The sequence below is a fragment of the Dasypus novemcinctus genome, chromosome X, assembly GCF_030445035.2.
Source record: "Dasypus novemcinctus isolate mDasNov1 chromosome X, mDasNov1.1.hap2, whole genome shotgun sequence".
In the NCBI taxonomy this organism is placed as follows: Eukaryota; Metazoa; Chordata; class Mammalia; order Cingulata; family Dasypodidae; genus Dasypus; species Dasypus novemcinctus.
This window is the reverse complement of record NC_080704.1, coordinates 70,265,120-70,288,456: the sequence shown is the minus strand read 5'-3', so window position 1 is coordinate 70,288,456 and position 23,337 is coordinate 70,265,120. Positions and strand designations below refer to the sequence as shown.

General features: G+C 42.5%; 1 protein-coding gene across 2 annotated transcripts in view; it reads left to right on the top strand.

Annotated features, from left to right (window-relative positions):
• ZC4H2 (zinc finger C4H2-type containing) overlaps positions 1–19,356 on the top strand; it is a 129,284-nt gene extending 109,928 nt beyond the window's left edge. For both annotated transcript variants that reach the window (XM_012520030.4, XM_004479505.4), the window contains exons 2-5: positions 12,707–12,878; positions 15,608–15,780; positions 16,604–16,766; positions 17,915–19,356. In XM_012520030.4, coding sequence (XP_012375484.1) covers positions 12,723–12,878; positions 15,608–15,780; positions 16,604–16,766; positions 17,915–18,028 — 606 coding nt within the window. In that variant the 5' untranslated portion in view covers positions 12,707–12,722 and the 3' untranslated portion in view covers positions 18,029–19,356. The remainder of the gene's footprint in view (positions 1–12,706; positions 12,879–15,607; positions 15,781–16,603; positions 16,767–17,914) is intronic.
• The last annotated feature ends 3,981 nt before the right edge of the window (positions 19,357–23,337 follow it).

Here is a 23,337-nt window from a genome sequence, read left to right as displayed (position 1 = left end):
CCAAAAACTGGGCCCAGTTACCTGGCCGAGTTGACACAATAGCCTATCACAGTCCATCCCTTTTCAACTCTGCATCCATACACATTAACTTAAACCATACTTAGTCTCTAAGTAAAAACAATAGCAGACATGAATATATGTATATTTCTGGCTAACAGACTCTTCTGCATACAACCGGAAATGCATTAATTCTATACAGCATAGGGTGCAAGTTCTTGGGTAATATTTACCCTCGAACTTGACATCTTCAAATATTATGACATGAAATGGATACAACTTGTTATGTGCTAAAGGGAAAATTTGGGGAAGAAGACAAATTAATTTTGTGTACATATACTATCATCATAATGAAATAAGGAAGAAAGATCCATGACCACTATAGTCTTTGTTTCTATAACTGGTCATGTGGTCAAAGTTCTTATTTATCACTTCCTTCTTCCACTATCATTTCCATTCCATGTTTCCATTACCCTCAGCAAGCACTTCAGCTGGCTGTGGTTCTTTGTGTGGTGGGGTGACCCAAACTTTCATTCCTGAAGATTCTGGGCCATTGTTAGTGCTGCTTGGATTGGGTTGTTGCAATTTTCCATTGACTTTAATCATAGGACATGGCAGTACTAAGAGATACCCTAGATGATCTCCTGTTTCCAGGCAAACTTCTTTACCCCCATTATATAGGTGCAGTCCTATTTCCCCTTGATAGGATCAGTCACCCCAGCGAGTACAGTAATTCCCTTCTTTGACTGTAGATTCAGAGGTAAGAGGAGCCCAAAGTGGCCAGGTGGCAGTTTTAACTTCCAGTTCAGTGTAATCATTGTTGTGTTTCCTGGTGACAGCACTCCTCCTTTTAGGTCTGAAACCTGTAGACCGGCAAAGTTTGAGGTTGCAGGGACAGGAAGCAAAAATTTTCCTAATGGGTCACTAAGGGTAATAGTGTGTGGTGCCACTCCCATTTCCACCCCTTGATTCCTGGACCCATGGATCCTTGTTATGGGAGAAACAGCACCATAAAGTGGACGCTGATTTAAAGCATACACAGCCTCCTGGAGAACATTGTCCCAGCCCTGCAATGTATTGCCACTTAGTTGGCACCATAACTGAGTCTTCAAAAGGCCATTCCACCATTCTATCAATCCAGCTGCTTCAGGGTGATGGGGAACATGGTAAGACCATTGAATTCCTTGGGCATGTGCCCATTCCCACACATTAATTGCTGTGAAATGGGTTCCTTGATTGGAAGCAATGCTGTGTGGAATGCCATGGTGGTAGATAGGACATTCAGTAAATCCACAGCTGGTAGTTTTGGAAGAAGCATTGCATGCAGGAAATGCAAACCTATATCCAGAGTATATGTCTATTCCACTTAAAACAAATCGCTGCCCCTTCCATGGTGTAAGTGGTCCAAGGTAGTCAACCTGCTACTAGGTAGCAGGCTGGTCACCTTGAGGAATGGTGCCATATTCGGGGCTGAGTGAGGGTCTCTGCTGCTGGCAGATTGGGCACTCAGCAAAGGCTGTAGCCAAGTCAGCCTTGGTAAGGGGAAGTCCATGTTGCTGAGCCCATGCATAACCTCCATCCCTACCTTCATGGCCACTTTATTCATGAGACCACTGGGCAATGACAGGAGTGGATGGGGAAAGAGGCTGAGCTTTAGCTACAGAGCGGGTCATCTTATCCACTTGATTATTAAAATCTTCTTCTGCTGAAGTTACCCTCTGGTGAGCATTCACATGGAACACAAAAATTTTCATGTTTTTGCCTACTCAAAAAGGTCAGTCCACATACCTCTTCCCCAGACTTCCTTGTCACCAATTTTCCAGTCATGATCCTTCCAAATCCATGACCATCCAACCAAACCATTGGTAACAGCCCATGAATCAGTGTACAAATGCACTTCTGGTTATTTCTTCTTCCAAACAAAATGAACAACGAGGTACACCGTTTGAAGTTCTGCCCACAGGAAAGATTTGTCCTCACCACTGTCCTTCAGGGATGTTCCAGAATGAGGCTGCAGTGCTGCAGATGTCCACTTTTGGGTGGTATGTGCATATTGTGCAGAACCATCTGTAAGCCAGGCCCGAGTTTTCTCTTCCTTAGTCAACTGATTGTAAGGGACTCCCCAAAAGGCAAAGCTGTGGACCAGGAAAGAGAAGGTAACATGGCAGGGGTGGTGGCCATGGGCATTTGGGCTACTTCCTCCTGTAACTTAATTGTTCCTTCAGGACCCACTTGAGCCCTATCTCCTATATACCACTTCCACTTTATTATGGAGTGCTGCTGTGCCCACCCAACTTTATGGTTTGGTGGGTCAGACAATACCCAGCTCATGATAGGCCACTCAGGTCTCCTGGCAACTTGATGGCTCATGGTTAAGTGTTCAGTCTCTACTAAAACCCAGTAGCAGGCCAAAAGCTGTTTCTCAAAAGGGAAGTAGTTATCTGCAGAGGAGGACAGGGCTTTGCTCCAAAATCCTAAAGTTCTGCATTGTGATTCTCCTATGAGGGCTTGCCAAAGGCACCAGACAGTATCTCTATTTGCCATGGAAACTTCCCCACCATTGGATCTGCTAGATCATATGGCCCAAGTGGTAGTGCATCTTGCACAGCACCCTGGACCTGATGAAGAGCCTCTTCTTGTTCCAGTTCCCAATCAAAACTAGCAGCTTTTATGGTCACACAATAAAGCTGGAGTAGCACACCCAAATGAGGAATGTATTGTCTCCAAAATCCAGAGTCCAACTAAGCGTTGTGCCTCTTTTTTGGTTGTAGGAGGAACCAGACACAACCACTTATCCTTCACTTTAGAAGGAATATCTCGACATGACCCACACCACTGGACACCTCGAAGTTTCACTGAGGTGGAAGGACCTTTTATTTTAGTTGGATTTATCTCCCATCCTCTCTCACACAAATGCCTTACTAATAAATCTAGAGTCTTTGCAACTTCTTGCTCACTAGGTCCTATCAACTTGATGTCATCAATATAATGGACGAGTGTGATGTCTTATGTGAGGGAGAGACGATCAAAATCCCTACAGACAATATGATGACATAGGACTAGAGAGTTGATATACCCCTGAGGCAAGAAAGTAAAGTATACTGCTGGCCTTGCCAGCTGAAAGCAAACTGTTTCTGGCAGTCCTTATTAATAGTAATTGAGAAAAAAGCATTTGCCAAATCAACAGCTGCATATTAGGTACCAAGGCATGTGTTGATTTGCTCAAGCAATGGTACTATATCTGGGACAGCAGCTGCAATTGGAGTCACCACCTGGTTAAGTTTACAATAATCTACTGTCATCCTCCAAGATCCATCTTTTTCAGTACAGGCCAAATAGGAGAACTGAATGAGGATGTAGTGGGAATCACCACCCCTGCATTCCTCAAATCCTTGATGGTGGCACTAATTTCTGCAATCCCACCAGGAATCCAGTATTGCTTTTAGTTTACTATTTTGCTAGGTAGGGGCAGTTCTAGTGGTTTCCACTTGGCCTTTCCAACCATAGTATCCCTCACTCCACAAGTCAGGGATCGAATGTGGGGATTCTGCCAGTTACTGAGTTTGTCTATTCCAATTATGCATTCTGGAACTGGGGAAATAACCACACAATGGGTCCAAGGACCCACTGAACCAAATGTAAGACAGACCTGAGCTAAAACTCCATTTATCACCTGACCTCCATAAGCCCCTACTCTGACTGGTAGATCACAGTGATGTTTTGGGTCTCCTGGAGTTAATGTCGCTTCTGCACCAGTGTCTAATAATCCCTGAAATGTTTCATCATTTCCTTTTCCTCAATGCATGGTTACCCTGTTAAAAGGCCATAGATCTCCTTGGGGAAAGGTGAGAGGAAGAATAATAGTATAAACTTTGGGCAGTTTAACAGGATCCTTCCCCAAGGAGACCTGGCCTCCTCCTCATTCAAGGGACCCTGGGAATGTAAAGTGTCTCAAATCTGGGAATTGATAAAGGGGCCATGATTCTCTGCATCTGTAATTTGAGTTAGGGTTTCATTCACTCGACCCAGAACTCTTCTGTTTATACAGATCCTGAAGAAATTTAGTAGACTGCCCATCTATTTCACTGCTAGATACCCCATGATGTATTAGCCAGTGCCAAACTCTACATGACTCGGACAGTTTTGAGTGCTTTTCTGAATCTAGCTTTCACTGTGGTAGCCATGCCCACCTTGACTTTGGCAATTAACTGCTGATACATGATTTTTACCAGACCCACATCCAATCATCCCCATAATGTTTAAGGATTCTAATCCCATCACAGCCCTCCCTATAGCAATATCTAGACTACAGAGAAGAGCAACCACAGAGCTCTTCAGGGAAGATGGAGTTAGTCTTACAAGTTCATTCCTCACAGTCCTTGTTAAAGGTGTGTCCTCTGGACATTCCTGGGGTGGGTAGGCAGCTCTAAAATGGTAAATCCATTCTAACATTCCAATCTCTCTAAGCCTTTGAATTCCCTCTTCTGCTGTGTACCAGGGCAAATTGGGCATCTCAACCTCAGACATGCTAGGCAATCTTTTGTCCCATATTTCACTTAGCTACCCAAATAAGTGGTTAGAACCCTTTTTAACCCCTCAACCTAAGAGTGTTGAATCCAGAATTTCTGCTTAGTGGGCTCATATCAATAAATTCAGCCTGATCAAACTTTATATTCCTTCCACCGTTATCCCACACCTTTAATATCCATTCCCACACACATTCTCCTGATTTCTGTCTATATAAATTGGAAAACTCATGCAGTTCTTTCAGAGTATACCTTACTTCCTCATGGATCATGCTTTGTATTTCACCTTTGGTTGCTTGTTGTGATTTTATTCTAGTAATAGGACTCAAAGACTACAGAGGTGGTGGTGGGTAAGGAGAAGGATTAGAAATGCCTTGCAAGCTACTGGCTTCAGGGCATTACCTTGCACTGTCTTCTGGTGAGACTGGATTAATCTCTTCAGGCAGGGGTTGGAAGGCAGTTTCCTCAGGACACACTGGAAGCTTGACAGTGCATGCTGGAGTTTGACTTGTATGTGCCTCAGGTCAGGGAGGAGGTCCAGACTCCCTGGGGTAGACCAGAGGCTGGGCATGGCAGGCTTCAGTTTGACTGGTACCCACCTCAGGCTGGAAGTTGTTTCAGATTCCCTGGGGCAGGCTGGAGGCTGGATGATACAAGGTTGACAAGGTGTGGCCTGGACAAGGCAGGCCAGGGCAAGCTTATCTGGCAAAGTCTCAGCAGAATTCAGCGTTCCAATTTCTCCATCAATATCATCATCATCCCGTATGTCTCCATCCCACTTCTCTGGATTCCACCTTTTTAAAATCAATCCCTTCACCTTAACTGAAGAAACCCCGTGGGGTTGAGATTTTAGTTTCCTTTGTAACTCTGCTACTCGAACAATGAGAATCTGAGTTTGGGTCTCAGATATTTCGAGCCTGTAGCTACAGGAGCAAGATTTTCTTTCAGAGCATAATTAGAGACTTTCACATCATCCATTCAGCATTTAAGTTTCAAAATCAAAACATTTAACTCATTTCTCTCTTTGGTAACAATATCCAGAGTATCTAGGAGGAACCATCCAACATCATAATACCATTTGACTCCACAAAACTCTGTTAAGGTGTTGAAAACACTCTCACCCAGATCCTTGATACAAGCATGGAAGTAGGGGAATCCAGTGATGCTATTTTGCGGATCTTGATTGCCAACTTGTACCATGGACTGTTAGCAGCCTCTTCATTATTGCAAAGGGAGACATCAGTACCCTTGATTTCATTTAGAGTAGAAAGACAATTGCAAAATTCCCAAAACCACCTCAGACATCCCATGTTTAAGACTGTTCCTCAAGAACAACTCCTGGTACCAAGCTGTATTAGTCAGGGTTCTCGAGGAAAACAGAATCAGCGAAGGATATCTGATGATAATAAGATATTTGTTAAAGAGTCTCTCATGCAGCTGTGGGGATGCACAAGTCCAAGTTCTGTAGGCAGGCTGTAACCAGGAGCTCTGATGAAAGCCCAATGAAGATTCTTGATGAATTCTGGGAGATGGTGGCTGTCCAAAGAAGAGCTGGGAAATTCTCTCTTAATGCTGGAATCACTTCCCCTTTTAAGGGATTCAACTGATTGGGTTAAGATCACTCACTGCTGATGGCAATCTCCCTGGTTGATGTAATTATAACCAGCTATCTATGATTTTACCACTGCAGTAAAGTCAATGGTGACTAAAGTCCATAAATGCCTTTGTATTATAGTTAGCCCAGTGCTTGCTTGACCAAACAACTGGATCCAGTTACCTGGCCGAGTCAACACAATAGCCTAACCATCACACTAGCCAGTCAGGAAATTCAAATTAAGGTCACAATGAGGTGTCACTAGGGAATGGGGCATATGTGAATCCTCTACATTTTTAGTGTATCATTTATGTAATCTAAATATCTTTAAAAAATAATGTCTGACTAAGTTATGTAGAAACTGGATCACTCATACATTGCTGGTAGGGTGTTAAAAATGGTACAGCTAGTCTGGAAAACAGTTTGTTAGTTTCTTTAAAAACGAAGCATGCAATTACCATATGATCCATTTGTTCTCTTGGTCATTTATCCAAGAGAAATGAAAACTTATTATCACACAAATACTTGTACATGAATATTCAAGTTGCTTGATTCTTAATAACCAACACTCTGGAATCATCCCAGATGTTCTTCAGTGAGTGAATGTTTAAACCAACTGTAGTACAGCTATACCATAAAATACTATTCAGTAATAAAAGGGAACAAACTTGATATACTACAATTTGGATGGATCTCATGGGAATTTCACTTTGTGATAACAATTCTAAATGGTTACTTTTTGTATGATTCTATTTATATAACATGCTTGAAATGACAAAATTATAGAGATAGATAACAGATTAGTGGTTGCCAGGAGTTAGGGATGGGAAGGGAATGAGGAAGGAGGTGAGTATGATGAAATCTGAGTAAAACTATGGATTATTGCAATGTCAATTTCTTGGTTTTGTCATTGTATTAAAATTATAATACAATAACTGTTGGGGAAACTGGGTGAAGGGGTATATGGAACCTTCATACTGTCTTTACAACTACCTGTGAATCTATAATTATTACAGATAAAAAGTTAAAAAAATAAAGCCAGACATGAAGCTTAGTCCTCACATGCAGATCCTTGGACCTGGCATAGTGACCAGGATCCATGCACAGCTTTTCCATGATCATGTCCTCTTTCAGGGGTCTGTGGATGTTTTGATGAGGATTTGGAAATGAGAAAGAGGATTTCTGAGCAAAATATGTGGAGCTTGGGTCCAGCTACAGGCTCCAATTCTTTTAGAGCAATTAGCTATCAGTCCTGGAAGACAACATGTTCCAAAGTCTGACCAGGGATAGCACAACAAGAGGGCAAAGGTCTGCATAAAGCCACCAGAACTCAGTTAAAATAGAAAAGGCTTTTGTGAAGCTGACTGGCTACTACTTAAGAGAAAATGGTGTATACTGTTTGCTTCTCTGGAGTGTGGGGGAGAAGTTGACAGGGTGGGGAGGGAAGGAGCAGCTCATAATTCAGCCTTGACTGATCCCATTGTCCCAGATCTTAGGAGATGCAGGGATCTGTGGGGGCATTTCTGGCAATAAGGACATCTTAACTACACTATAAAGGTGGAGGCAAAGGCAGAGAGAGTGAGAAGATATGGAGGGCTTCTGGCATTCCTCTATCCATGAGGTTTCCAGCTCTCATGAAGACCCAGTTGAATTGGTAAGTTTGCATGACTAGTTCCTAGAGTATTTTCAAACACCTTGCCATAGTATATAGTTTGCTGCCATCTTCTATTCAGTTTACTCTCTGCCCTTTGCTTACCTGGAGCTTGGGGATGAACAGTCCTTAGTTAAGTATGACACTGACCCTGTCCTGAAGGAATCCATGGTCTAGAAAGGGAGACTTATGAACTCAAAGGATGGTAACCCACATCAGATTGCAAAATGCTGCCTACAGAACAGTGGACGATGAGTAAAAATCAACAGAGAACAGAGACAGATTAATTTATTCAGTCATGCTGCAGCTGAGATCTAAGGTCAATGGCCTTCAAACTGAGCCTTGGAGAAGGATGGATAGGGTTTAAGAAATGCAGGTATGGTGGGGATGGGGACAGGATGTGGAATGGCTTCCAGACAGAGGAAACTGAACAAAGCACATGGGTGGGAGGGTGTGATGATGGAGATTATGTTATGATGGAGTAAGGGGAGGTATACATAAAGCTGAAGGCTGATTCTGGGATGTAAGGATTTGAATGCTTGCTGAGGTGCTTGCATTATTTTCCATCCATGGCAGTAAACCACAAAAGGTCTCAGGCAGTAGGTTGAAAATACTGCAGCCTAAATCCTGTCCCTTGAGAGTTTGTGGCCTATAAAGTAGGGAAAGTGATCCACCCCAGTGAACATTATTTAGAATTGCCAGTGTATGGTGATAATAAAGAGGAAACCAACTTTTAGTTGGTTCTATTAGTTTTTTAAAATTTTTATTGTGATAAAATATATATAAGTTAAACTTTGTCATTTTAACCATTTTATCTACACACATCAATTAATTACAGTCATACTGTTATATAACCATCACTAATATCCATTATCAAAAATTTTTCATCACTGCAAACTGAAGCTCTGTATCAGTTTAGCTACCCATTCTGCTTCCCACTCCAGCATTTGATCACCTCCAATCTACTTTCTACGTCTATTGAATTTGCTTATTCTAGATATTTTGTATAGGTGGAGCCATACAATATTTGTCTTTTTTGTCTGACTTATTTCAGTCAACATAATGTTTTCAAGGTTTGTCCATGTTTTAGTAGGTATCAGAACTTCATTCCTTTTTCTGGCTGCATATTATTTCACTGTGTGGATGTACATCATTTTGTTTATCCATTCATCTGTTGATGGACACTTGCGTTGTTTTCCCCTTTTTGCTATTGTACATAATGCTACTATGAACATTGATATACAAGTATCTTTTTGAACCAGTGGTTTTGATTCTTTTGGGTAGATACATAAAAGTAGCATTTCTGGATCACATGGTAGTTTTTTGTTTAAACTTTTGAGGAACTACCAAATAAATTTATTATTTTTTAATTATCTGAAGACATTATACCCCTTTATTGCCTGTGCCCAGGATGGACTGGCTCCACTTCCCTGCTCTTGGTACACTACTGCTGAGAGGCAACTTAGGCACTGTCAAAGACTGCTGTCCTTTTTGTAAATCATGGGTCAGGTCCCCCCAGTAAAAGCTGATTTTTGAAATAGCAGTAGCAAACAGAGGCTAATTCTATAACTCATCTTTGTAACACTGCTTCCCTCCACTAACCAAGAGTCTTGGTCCTTCTTCCTTTTAGTCAGTGTCTCTGGTCCTTGTTATTTCTTGTCATAGTGGGCAATTGCCAGAGGCTCCAAATTATCATTCATGGAGGTAGATGTTACAGCTGGCTACCTTGGCCCTCATACCCAAAGGATGAGGCTACCTTTTTGCAGGTGACTGCTTTCCTCCCCAGGGAGGAGAAATGCCAGTGGTGTTTTGAGGAAGACTTTGTACCTTTGATTTTCCAAGTCTAGGCAGCACTTGACTGTGACCCTACCAGGTGAAAAACTTTTGGCTTATTTTGATTTATTCTGGAACTGCAGTGTCTACCCCACACATGGAGTTCTTTAAGCAGATGTAGGCATGAATGCAGCAGCAGATAAAAGGCACTCATCCAAGCAGGGAAAGATATACTATGCTGATTTCTGTGAAGTAATCAGTGGGAGAGACCTCTCACCTCTGATTTCATTTGGTGATGGCTACTACCATCTTAATTGAATTGATTAAAAATTAGAAAGGTTCAACTCAGCCCCAGAAAATGTCATTATTTATCTGGACATTATGAGGTATGGTGACTTATACTTGTGATGGTTATTTTAATCTTAGCAAGCAGTGATATACCTGACAACTCACACTATACATGTATACACATGCACACACATACACACATACACACCCTCGTCACTGTAGGCTGTTTACAACAAAGTTCAGTTAACTGTGGTAAGGGAGATAACTCTGGGAGAGAACCTAGGCACAGTGGGGAAGGTAGCATGCTTTCATTTGTTGACTTCCCACCACATGCCACACACTCTGCTTAGGGACTTTATATGACTTAGCTCATTTAATCCTAACCACATAATCTGTAAAGTAGGTGCTATTCCCATGCTACCAATGAGAAAGTCAAGGTTGAGAGAAGTGAAATTAGATGACCAGATTGTCACTCTCCTGCTGCCTTAATCTCTACAATGATTCATCTTCCCTGAGGATAAAAGTCCAGACTCCTCATTCTGATCTTCAAGCTGTTTTCTGTCCCCTTCTAACTTCCCTAGTTTCATCTCAGACCCCTCTCTGCCTTGCAGTAGATGCTCCAGCTGCACTGGCCTTCATTCAGTTCCTCTAAGATGCCACATTCTTTTCTGTACCAGGGCCATTGCTCATTCTGTTCTGCCTGGACTACTCTTCTTTGTGCTCACCTATACTCACCAGCTAACTCTTACTCATTCTCCAGGTTTCAGCTTAGATGTCACATCCTCAGGTTCTTAGTGAAGCTTCCCCTGTGTACCCACTTGACTATAATGTATGTCAGACTATGTTAGGTCCCTTTTTTGTGTCCTTCCATTGCATTCTGCATTTTCTTTCTACTATCATCATGTGGTTTTCCATGTAACCATGTGTTCACAATCTGTATTCCTTGTTAGATGAAGCTTCCTCTTCATCCTTTTATCTGCTCTGTCATGTATATACTTGACATATGATAGGTGCTCAGTGAATATTTATTAAATGAAAACATATTTAAATTCTTTGTAAATTAGCACATAGTACATGCTCAATAAGTATAGCTGAAAATATCAATGTAGCTGTTATTAGTATTGTCCAAAGGCAAATATCTAGTTCAGGCTGCAGAACCAGGATTTTTACTAATGTCTGAATGCAAAGCCCATGCTCCTTTCATGAAAGGATGCTACCTGTAGAAATGGGCATGACCCAATACTGTCCCTAACTGGCTGAATGACTTTGGGTGAGACCATTCTGAATCTCAGTTTTTCCATCTTTAAAAGGGGATAAGGGTAGGCAAAGTTCAGATTGCTCTGCATATAACCAAGGAGAAGAATAGAAATCTAGATAGGAGGGGCTCTAAATAAATAAACAATTGACCAATACAAATCAGTATTATCCTTCTGCAAGACAATTAACCAGTTATACTAAGAACCCTTAGTGTTTTTTATTTTATTTTTCAGCCTAGTAACCCCTCTCAGAGGCAATGTGCTGGGGTAGGTGGTGTGTAGGTTTTAGTTTAAGTGATCCCTGAGTTCAAATCTCAATTCCCCATTTACTATCTCTGTGGTCCTTGGAAAGTTACTACACTGAACCTCATTTTCCTGTTCTACAAAGGAGATAATATTAATCTTCTTTTTACCCTTATTAAAAGTGAAAGCAATATAATAACATGAAAAGAAAAAAATTAAATATAGAAAAAACCTTCCATCATCTAACCCATTTAACACAATTCTTTCTGTGGTCCTGCGCCATCACAGGCCACCTCTTTAGGCAGGAGCTAGAGCATATGAGGGATGGGCTAGTGTGGGGGGAAGACAGTTACTGAGGCAAAAAGAAAAGAGATGTCATATCTGAGAAAGGGGCTGCTACCTAGTAGCCCTTGGGAGGACAGCAGTGTGCCCTAAAGGAACCTTCTTCCAGGGTTTGGATCCTTTCCCATGGGTAGGCCTCAAAAGGCCTTAAAGGCCCTGTAAACCATACTCCTGCCAGTTTCTTTCCTTGTTTAGTCATTGAACTTGTTGCAATCCTAGTGTGTATACTGTTTCCATGTCACAAGTCTTCATAATGATCCCTTTTAATGGCTGCCAAATATTCTAATCATGCCTAACCCAGAAAGCACATCTCTGTGTTTTAACTATTTGCTTTATTGAATTTTATTGCCTTAGAATCGATTCCCAGGTATAGGATTACTGAGCCAAAGGATGTGAAATAGGAATTTAAAAACCAGAAACAGGTTTTTGTGTTTCCAAAAAAAAGAAAAAGAAATGAACTGTACTTATTTCATTCCTCTTCCTCCTCTGGAACTAATGAGTGGACCCTCCAGAGCTGCACTGTCCAATATAGGAGCCATTAGCCACGTATGGCTATTTAAATTGAAAGATCAACTAATTAAAATGAAATAAAACTAAAATTTCTGTTCCTCAGTCACATTTCAAGTGCTCAATAGTAGCTACAGATACACATTTCACTCATTGCAGAAAGTTTACTGGCATCTATGGTTGGAATTCTTTGCGGTGAGGAAATTTCCTGTACATTGACAGGCCATTTAGCGTCCTTGGCCCATATCCACTAAATGCCAGTAGTGCTATTCCTTGAATCAGTGTGACACAACTAAAACATATCCCACGTAACAAATGCCTCATAAGGGGGCAAAATAATACCCATTTGCAACTTACTGAGGCTTTGTCTTAAAGCATATACAAACTTTTGGGGATGACTTTAGGTCGACTCTGCATGGAGGCAAGGAGGCTTGGAAAGATGGTCCTAGCTTAGGCCTTAACTCCACACTTCATTCCCATTTTATTTCTTTCTACTATTGACTTGTTTCCTGCTTCTTGGGAATTATAGAAACAAGACCTTGCAGATGGAAAAAATCAAGTCCCGTTTGAAGGCTGAGTTTGAGGCCCTTGAGTCAGAAGAGAGGCACCTGAAAGAATACAAGCAGGAGATGGACCTCCTGTTACAGGAGAAGATGGCTCATGTGGAGGAACTTCGACTGATCCATGCTGACATCAATGTGGTATGTGATTATCTGGTTAGCGCATACCTCAGGGCACCTTGGAGAAGTAGCTGTAGTGAGTGCTGTGGCCTTTCCTTGAGAAGTGGCTGTGGCCAAGCAGGGAAAGCAGGGAGCAGGTGGTGGTGCACGGAGGCAGGAGTTCTGAGTTCCAACTCTGGCTCTGTCACTAACTGACTGTGTATTACTGAACAAGTCTCTTTTGGTCTCTGGGCCTCAGTTTCCTTCTCTGCATGATGAGAGCGACTCAGTAAAAACTCTAAAGGCCCTTTTCAGTCTTTATGTACTCTTCCTTCACGGAGTTTGAGAATAAGAGCTAGCCCTGGGGGAAAGCAAAGCAGGTAGCAACCTCTGGAGTATAAGCTTAAAGGACTCTAAAGCTTCCTACCAGGCCAAACAGTTTCAGCCTGCCTACCATAGTGAAGATCCCTCATTAGAGTCTCTCCTTTGGAGACTCTTGAAACATGGAGAATGAACTGTCTGCTAAGGTGATAAACTCCTCACTTTTGGGGGTATTCAAGCAGTCTGAATAACAAAGTCTCTGGCTGCTGTATTGATGATTTCTTCACCAGGAGGGAGGTTGAAGGTGAAGGTGCTGACTTGTAAAGTTCTTTCCAGCCCCTACAGCCTCTGATAATCAGAATTTTTTAAAAATTACATTTGAAGGAGCTGAGTTTCTATTCTTGGAAAACTAACTCCTGTGGCAATATTCATTCCTTGATATTGCTAGCCCTAGGCTCTTAAGGGAAATATGAGTGAGGTTTGGGCATTAGGCACTTGGGATTATCTGTACAAGAGATCGTAAAATTCTTGAGTCTCACAAGGAGTTGGCAGTTTTGTTGCCAGCCAACCAGGTATAGAGGGCCAAAAGGAGCAAGATATTTGCCATAGAGGGGATGAAAAGCTAAGCTAGTGGATCTCAAACTTGAGTGTGTATCAGAACCTTGTGGAGGGCCTATTAAAACACATATTGATGAAGTCCCCCTCCCCAGAGTCTCTAATTTTTGTATGCCTGTGGCAGAGCCTGAGAATTTGCATTCCTAAAATATTCCAGGTGGTGTTGATGCCAATGGTGTGGGCACCACATTTTTTTTTTATTAAATTATCTTTTTTTAAAAAAAAGATACATAGATCACAGAAAATGTTACATTAAAAAATATGAGGTTCCCACATACCTCACCCCCCACGCCCCCCACTCCTCCCACATCAACAACCTCTTTCATCAGTGTGGCACATTCATTGCATTTGGTGAATACATTTTGGAGTACTGCTGCACCACATGCATAATAGTTTGCATTGTAGTTTACACTCTCCCCCAGTACATTCAGTGGGTTATGGCAAGATATATAATATCCAGTGTCAGTTCCTGCAATATCATTTAGAACAACTCCAAGTCCCCAAAATGCCCCCACATCTCTCTTCTTCCTTCTCCCTGCCCTCAGCAACTACCATGGCCACTTTCTCCAGATCAATGCTGCAGTTTCTTCCATTACTAGTCGCAATAGTTCTATAGTAGAATACCAGTAACTTCACTCTAACTTATATTTTATTCCTCCATCCTGTGGTTGCTGTGTTGGTGACATCCACTCCACTTCTATATTGTGAGTGGGCTTAGATCCCAAATGGTTGATGGATGTGATTATCCTGCTTGGAGTTGTAGGCACTCTTAGTTCCCTGGTGTGGTGGTTGACCATCTTCACTTCCCTGTTAGCCGACCTGTGCAAGTCCAACAAACTGGAGAGTAGGAGCTGTAACTCTGCCGAGGCTCAGGGCCCAGCTGGCACATGGCCAGTCCAGAGATTGAAGTCTCTTGGGTATCCACCAACCCCAGCACCAACCACAGGTACAGTAAAGGGAACAGAAGAGGCATGTGTAGAAAGGTCACATCTGAGTCCAACTCCATCACACTCAGGAACACAGATCCCCAAATAAGGCCCACTGACAAGGCACTGAACTCCAGAGCCAACTGCCATGATCATAGAACCTGTGTGTCTCTGTAGCCCTCAGGAGCACTAGTACCTGGGGTTATATCTACTTCAGCTGTCTCTGGGATGCCAGGTACTGAGGCGTGCGTAAGTGTGACCCCTCTGATGATCTCCTAACTCATTTTGAGGACTCTTAGCCATATAAACTGATATATATTTACCATTTCCCCCTTTTCTAGTTGCATCTAGTTCAAGGTATTTTTCTAGTTGCATCACCAGTTAGTGATTGGTAGTAATCCCTCTGTGCCAGGGAGGCTTATTGGGGACCACATTTTTGAGAACTACTGATCTAAGAGAAAGACCACTGGCCTGGGAGGCAGAAGCCCTGAGTTTTTATCCAGGTTTCACCCTTGACTAAGATGCATTTCCCTAGGAAAACACCTTCTCTCTGAGCTTCAGTTCTCTGATCTGTAAAATGGTGTTGAAGTAGACTAAATAGGCTTTAAGGGCCATTCCAACTCTAAGATGCTATGTTTAAATAACTGCTGTTTGTTGAGCCTTTGCTCTGTACTGAATGTGTTATATGAATTTTCTCATTGACTCTTCAATGAAATTGTATTATTATTGCCATTATACAGAAGAAGAAACTGAGACTTGAGCAGCGTCACACAGAGAGCACATGGCAAATCCAGGAGTTGACCATGGATTGGTCTGGCTCTGGAGCCTGTGCTATTACCCATTCAGCTATAAAGCCTCTCTGAGAACCATGGAGTCTTGTATCTCTGCCCACCCCACTCTATGTTCCAGATGGAAAACACCATCAAACAGTCTGAGAACGACCTGAATAAGCTGCTAGAATCTACCCGGCGGCTGCATGATGAGTATAAGCCACTGAAGGAGCATGTGGATGCCCTGCGCATGACCCTGGGCCTGCAGAGGCTCCCTGATTTGTGTGAGGAGGAGGAGAAACTCTCTTTAGAGTAAGCTGCCTGCCCCTTCCTCCTGTTACACATACACAAATATTCATTCGGCATGCATAAACACACAAAGCTTCATCTGAAATTCAAGGAACATGGTCCTAGCCCCAGACTTCTCAGTGGCTGACTCATTGCATGACCTTGGGCAAGAATCTGTGTTGGGCCATTCTACCAGAAAAAGGATGATTAGACTAGAATTACTAGATGGTTTCAACAATTCTTTGTGTGATTTTGGTGATCCCAGACTATGCCTATTACTCTTAAGATGTCACTCCCCAAGTCAAGATCTAGAAGGGGTGTCCGGTAACCTTTGAGAACACAAAAAGGTGAGCTTTCATGGTTTCTAAGGGCTAGCCTGGAAGTTCATCTTATGACCTCAGAGTTATGAAATAGACCCACCTTACAGAGAGACAGAATTCAGCTCAGAAGAAAGAAGCACTTTTACTTCCTCAAGGTAGAGCAGGCTGCCTGTGGAGGTGGTAAGCTTTCTGTTCCTAGATAAATATCAGCAGAGTCCTGTGACACTTAAATAGGAGTACTGCAAAGGGGATTGGAGCATGGAGTGGAGGGTGAGACTGAATGCCCCTGCTATCCCTGGGATTTCTTGATCTTCTGGGTCTGTCAGAACCAATGAGCAGGAAGATTACCCTTGCCAACAGACAATGGGCCTGGTACTCAGGGAAACATGCCTTGTGTTGGGGAGGGTAAAGAAATTTTCTATAGTGAGCCATAACCCAATCTTTGATTCTGTGCCATGGAAACCTTAAGAGGGGCAAGGTTCTCCTTGATTTCAGAATGACATAGCCAATGTCTCTCATCTCCAAAGTTACTTTGAGAAGCAGAAAGCAGAATGGCAGACAGAGCCTCAGGAGCCCCCGATCCCTGAGTCCTTGGCCGCTGCAGCTGCTGCAGCCCAACAACTTCAAGTGGCTAGGAAGCAGGACACTCGGCAGACAGCCACCTTCAGGCAACAGCCCCCACCTATGAAGGTGAGTGAGCTGGGTATGGGATGTGGAGGAAGTAAGGTATCCTCAGGCAAGGCCATGGAAAACTCTGTCTGGTGACTTGAATTTCCTTATTTTAGGCCTTCCTACAACAGCTTTTGCTTGGGATGCAGAGGAATGGGTGGCATGTGTGTGCTGTGGTGGGTCAATAGATTTTGCCGCCCCATATCCCAGGGGTGGGGTAGAATCAGGGAGATTGGCAACCCCTACTAAAGTATAATTTTCTAAAAGTAAAAAACGTGATTCTTATATAGTGAGCATGTGTGCCTAATGAGAGAACCAGCAGGATTACAAAGCAGGTCCCAAGAGCATTTGAGGAACAGATCTTTATATAATTAGGAAAAGAAAGGAATACCAAAATTAGTTTGCAAAAAGTTAGACAGAACTATCCTAAAGGGCAATAAAACCATAACCTTTGTGGTTCTTTTCTTTCTAATAGAAATCATTTGCATCTCTACTTGGCAAAAATCCTTTGTTGCTTATCAATATACAGAAGTAAACATATGATGTTGCAGAATCTGGTCCTTAATCAAAAGTAAATAGTCAAACAAAATTACATTGCCCTAGAGCAGGGGTTTACCAACTACAGCTTGCAGGCCAAGTTTAACCTGGGTGTACCCATATTTTTAAATAAAATTTTATTGGTCCACATCTATGCCCATTTATTTACATATTGTCTACAGCTTTTTTTTTCCACATATGCCTGGCAGAACTGAGTAATTGTGATGGAGACCATTTGGCCTGCAAAGCCTAAAATATTTACTATCTCACCCTTTACAGAAAAAGTTTACTGACCCCTGTCCTAGAGAAATAATCCTTGGGTGGGTCTGTTAGACAGAGCTTTGCAGTCCTCATTTTGCCTTATTTTCAAATTTTGGATTTTTTCCCGATCTGATCTGGGTTATATATTTCACTCCCTTCTTCTGTGGCTCTGATCTGGGTTATATATTTCACTCCCTTCTTCTGTGGCTCCCCTAGGAGCACTGCTATCCCAATGTTGGTCTCACTCCCTGATTACTTCTCCCTCCTACTGGGAAACCACAATTACTTTCTGGGTCCTGGGGGATCAGAAGGTTGAGCCATGCCCTAGAAGTATCTGACCACTAACTTTCTTTGTCCTGTGCCCCCTCCAGGCATGCTTGTCATGTCACCAGCAAATTCACCGAAATGCACCCATATGCCCTCTGTGCAAAGCCAAGAGCCGGTCCCGGAACCCCAAAAAGCCAAAACGTAAGCAGGATGAATGAAGAAAGGGAGAGCACATGGAGTTCTGCTGCTCATAACTCCTCCCTTTGGCCAGAGTGATTGATGTCTCGATGTGAAACAACCCTTATCCACCCCACCAAGTCTCCTATTTAATGTGATGGAAGCACAACTTGACTCCTTTCTCATTTCGTTCTTATTTCTTTCTGCTCTTGGGATTTATGGTTTAAGAAGAGATGTGCTTCAGGTGCTAATGACAGTGTCTGATGGTCCCTTCTCTCCCACCTCATCTAAATCCCTGGCCTTGTTTGGAGCTGAGGGAGGGGCAGGATGCCCAGATGTAGTTCTGTCTTTTGTGCCTGAGTCCTGGGTCCTAAGAAGCTGTGGGATTGGAGGGTGTGGGAGGCACTCTGCACTTTTGCCTTAGGCTCTGTAGGGACCACAGTCTTAGCTGAACTTCCCAAAAGGCTTGGTGCATATATTTGCCCCACCCCTACCCTCATCTCACCCTCAAGGCCCAGAGGTAGCTTGGGCAAGTCCTCCTTTTCATATTCATTTGGGAGGCTTTGTTGTTATTCTACAGCTCTGCCCTCTCACCTTCCCCTCTCCTTCAGTCCCCCAGATACACTAAAGTTCTTCAGGCACCAGGGTGTATTTTGGGTGATCCTGGGATCTGCTGGGCTTTCCTTCTATACTGCCAGTCTTTTCAAATCAGTAGTAAACTTTCTCCACAGTGAAATCAGGGAAACAGACCCACCCCACAAGTAACTCAGCAGTCACTGAGGCTGAGGACTGCTATTTGGGCTGCCTAGACTGAAGGGGACCTCAAATTAGCATTTGTGTTGCTTTTGTTCAAATCCATTACTGTGTCATCTGCTAAATGATATATTACAACGGAGAGGAGTAGGTTGGGATTCAAATGGGTGCCAATCATTTTACACATGCAGGTGAGTGGATATCCTCACCATTCCTTTCTTACTCCCTTGGGTCTTTGCTCTTCTCTGAGGCAGCCTAAGCTCAGGAAGGCTGTTGGCTACCCCATTATGCAGGTGGTCTTGCAGCTGTGCCTTCCCTTCCACAAGAAAAGGTGCTGGGCTCCCCAAAACCCATACCTCTCCCTTCCACTAAAGTCAAGTCATGCTCAGACTTAAGGGGCAGGGATGGGCCTGGCTGACTTTGAAAAGTTTTAGCCCCAGGTTTCAGTCCAAGGCTGAGGAATGCGGAGAATTATATTTCTTTCCTTCTTGCATTGCAGTTTTAAGTTGCCACAGTGTCTGCGTGTTCATAATATAAAAGGTTCCTCTACTTTTTGAAAGTAAGTGTGTTATGTTTGTACAAATCCTTTTAAATAAACATTTGTTCATTGAAATAATGCTGACTGAGTGCCTATTGTGTACCAAGAAATATAAAATATGTGATTTAACCTTGATAGCTAGCCTTCTGGGTAGCTCTTCACTCTTATTTATTCCACTGTACCTATGAGGGAACCAGGCATACTATGATATAATTTATCTAATTTTTATAATACTTATTTATACATCACCTATTCTGTGCCATATCCCTATTCGTGTGCTTTATATGAATGATTGTATTCCATTTCAAGCTAAGTATACTTAGTGCCATTTTCCAGCAAAGGAAAACTGAAGCTCAGGAAAGATAAATAACTTGTCCAGAGTTAAGCAGGCAGTAAGAGGAAGTTTCAGGATTTAAACTCAGATTTGTCTGATTCCAAAATTGATTTTTTTCTACTTTCCTTCCCTGATCATTTTTTTCCTTCAATCTTTTCTCCCTTTTGCAATGGTTTGAAATTAGGGGTGATTGAAATAACTATGGACTAAAACCCAGGTACTAGGAGTCCAATGACTGATGTAGGGACATAAAGACCTGGCCCCTTTTCCCAATAGGGAACAACTCTAAAGGCCCATCTCAGCTACAGAGGTTCCCATATGGTGAGCTGAGGTTTCCATTGAGATGGCACTGCAGCTCAGTGTCACCCTCTGTCTAATCCTGCCTCATTCCTTTCTCTTTCTTTCTCTTCCCTTCCACAGGTATTGCTCCCAAGAGTATTCCCTAGTTAACATCCTGTATACTCAACTGGTCCAGTGCTTCCCAGGGAACTCAATGTCTGACAAAAATTTATCTTTTACCTCAGTGTCCTCATCAAGAAAATTAAAATAGTAATAGTACCTACTTGATGGGTCTATTGTGAGCAGTGCCAGACACATAGTAAGAATTCAATAAATTAATTTTCTTCCTGTAAATCTTGGGCCAGACAGATTGGATAACCAGTCAAAACTTACATTATTTGTCTTGCCTAGTATTATTCTATATCTCCAGGTTTTCTTTAGTCTTAAGCTTGCTTTTGAAGTGGGCGAGGCTCACTCTGGGCAACTGTGTGATCTTGGGTATCCTTTAACCTGTCTAGGTCTCAGTGGATCCCTGTAGAGGATGGGAGGAGTGATCATTGCTCTGCATCTTTGGCACAGTGGAGGGCAGATCTGTCAATTCTCCTGTAGTCAAGGTATCAAGTCTTGGTCTCTGAACACCACCAACCAGGCAAGTCAGAGACATTGCTGAATGGGAAGGGCCAATCACAGTAGTGTGATTTATTAAGTCTTAATATTTCAGTTATCCATAGCTGTGGAACAAACCACCTCAAAACTTAGTGGCTTAAAACAACCATTTATTTGCTCATGATTCTGAAAGTAGAGCATAAATCCCTGGGAACAGCTTATTTCTGCTCCATGTGTTATTTCCTCAGCCAACTGCCTGCAGTTGGAGGATCAAAAATGGCTGCACTCTCATTGGGAAAAGTGGACATGGTGGCTGATGGGTATGGGGAAAGGCAGCAAGAGATGAGAGGTGGAGGCGTCTTTGGGACATGGAGCTGCCCTGGATGGTGCTTCAGAGGTAATCACCGGACATTGTAAATCCTCACAGGGCCCACTGGATGGAATGGAGGAGAGTATGGGCCATGATGTGAACCAATGTATATGAGGTGCAGAGGTGCCCAAAGATGTACTTACCAAATCCAATGGATGTGTCATGATGATGGGAACGAGTGTTGTTGGGGGGGGAGAGGGGGGGTGGGGGGATGGGGTTGAATGGGACCTCACATATATATTTTTAATGTAATATTATTACAAAGTCAACAAAATAAATAAATTAATAATAATTTTTAAAAAAATGGCTGCACTCTCGTATCTGGTACCTCAGCAGGTGTGGCTGAAACAGATTTGGGCTGGCTTTCCCCCTACCCCTTTTGTAGTCTTTCATGCTCTAAGACCTCTCTTTCTCCATTGGGCCTCTCCTGTAAAGTAGTCAGACTTCCTTAGCTGGCAGCTAGTTTCTAAGATGTTGAAAATGAAATTTATAATGCCTTTTGTAGTATAATACAAGATTTACAGCATCACTTTTGCTGCACTCTTGGTCAAAGCAACTCATAGGTCCAGCCCAGATTCAAGAGGTGAGGAAGTGGACTCCACCTCTTGATGGGAGGAGCTACATGGGAGAAATTGTTAACAGCCATATTTGCAGACAATCTACTACACCTTCCAGCAACAACCTTGTGACGAAGGTGTTATGTGTGTCCGTTTTTAAAGATGAGAAAACTGAGGCTCAAGGAGTTAATAACTCCCAGTTAACAACTAGGAAGTGGCAAGGCCATGAGTCAAACCCAGATCTGTCTGCTTCTAAATCCTGTGTTCTTTCTGCCCAAGTGCAGTGCTGCAGGTAAGCCTGAGACATGATTAAGAGAGAATAAAGACTTATTCATATCATATTTCCTGAAACTGATGTACAGGGCCCACTGGATGGAACGTGAGAGAGTCTGGGCTATGATGTGGACCATTGACTATGGGGTGCAGTGATGCTCAGAGATGAACTTACCAGGTGCAATGGATGTGTCATGATGATGGGAGAGAGTGTTGCTGTGGGGGGAGTGGGGGGCAGGGGCGGTGGGGTTGAATGGGACCTCATATTTTTCATAATGTAATTTAAAAAAATAAATAAATAAATAATTAAAAAAAAAGAGAATAAAGAAGGGGAGGGAAAGAACAAAAATAGGCTGAAAGAGGAGGCACGTGTTTGGGTTGATAGAGAAGAAGGAGGATGAGAAGAATAAGAAGAGTTACTCTTTACATTGGCAAAATATTTCACACTTAAAGCACCTTCTTCAAAATTCTCACTTGATGATCACAATAACCCTGTACTATTGATAGAGAATTTTTCATCGTCCCTATTTTACAAATGAGGCCAAAAGAGGGGAAATGACTTGCCCAAGGTCACATAGAAAGTCAAAAGCAAAGCTATGACTAGAACTCTAGCCTCCCAGTCTGGGAATCACCCAATCTGTGGGTATTTATTTATTTATAAATTTATATATTTAAAGATACTTAATTATACAAATATCACATAAAAATATAGAAGATTCCCATATGCCCCTCTCCCCATGCCTCCCACAGTTTCCCACATTAACATCTTTCATTAGTGAGGTACATTCATTGCAATTGATAAACACATTTTGGAGCATTGCCACTAAGCGTTGATTAAAGTTTACATTGTAGTTTGCACTCTCTCCAACCCAATTCTTTAGGTTATGGCAAGATATATAATGGCCTTCATTGGTCATTCCACTATCATTGAGGACAATTCCCAAGTCCCTAAAAAGCCCCCATATTACACCTGTTTTTCCCTCTCCTTGCCCTCAGAACCTCCAGTGGCCACTGCCTCCACATTGAATTATACCATTTCTTCCATTGCTAGAATCACAATAATTCTATAGTAGAAAATTGTAAATCTACTTTAATCCATAGCTCATTCCCCAGTCCTGAGGATCCTGGGATTATGATGTCCACTCTGCCTCTAATTGAAAGCTGGCTGCTTTAGAGCCCCCATGAGGCTAGTGGATGGGACCCTCTTACTTGCAGTTACAGACTCTATTCCTTGGTATTATAGTTGTCCATCATCACCTTGTTAGTTGTCCTGGGTGAGACCAATGGACAATGGTCTTGCAATTCCATTGAGATCCAGGGCCCAGTTGGCACATGAGCAGCCCAAAGATTTAAGTCTCTTGGATGTACACATAACAACTAGTACTAATTATAAGTTCAAATAAGGAAACAACAACTCAGTCCAACTCTGTCACACTGAGGAGTGTAAATTTCAAAGTAGGGCCCATTGACAAGGCACCAAACTCCTGAACTAGCTGCCCTGACTATAGTGTCTGGATGCCATGCTATTTGGGTTAGTATCTACTTTGGCATTCAATGAGATCCTACTGAAACATGAATAAGCATTATCTCTAGAGTGACCTCCTGACACACTTTGATGTCTCTTACCCGTATAAACTCAG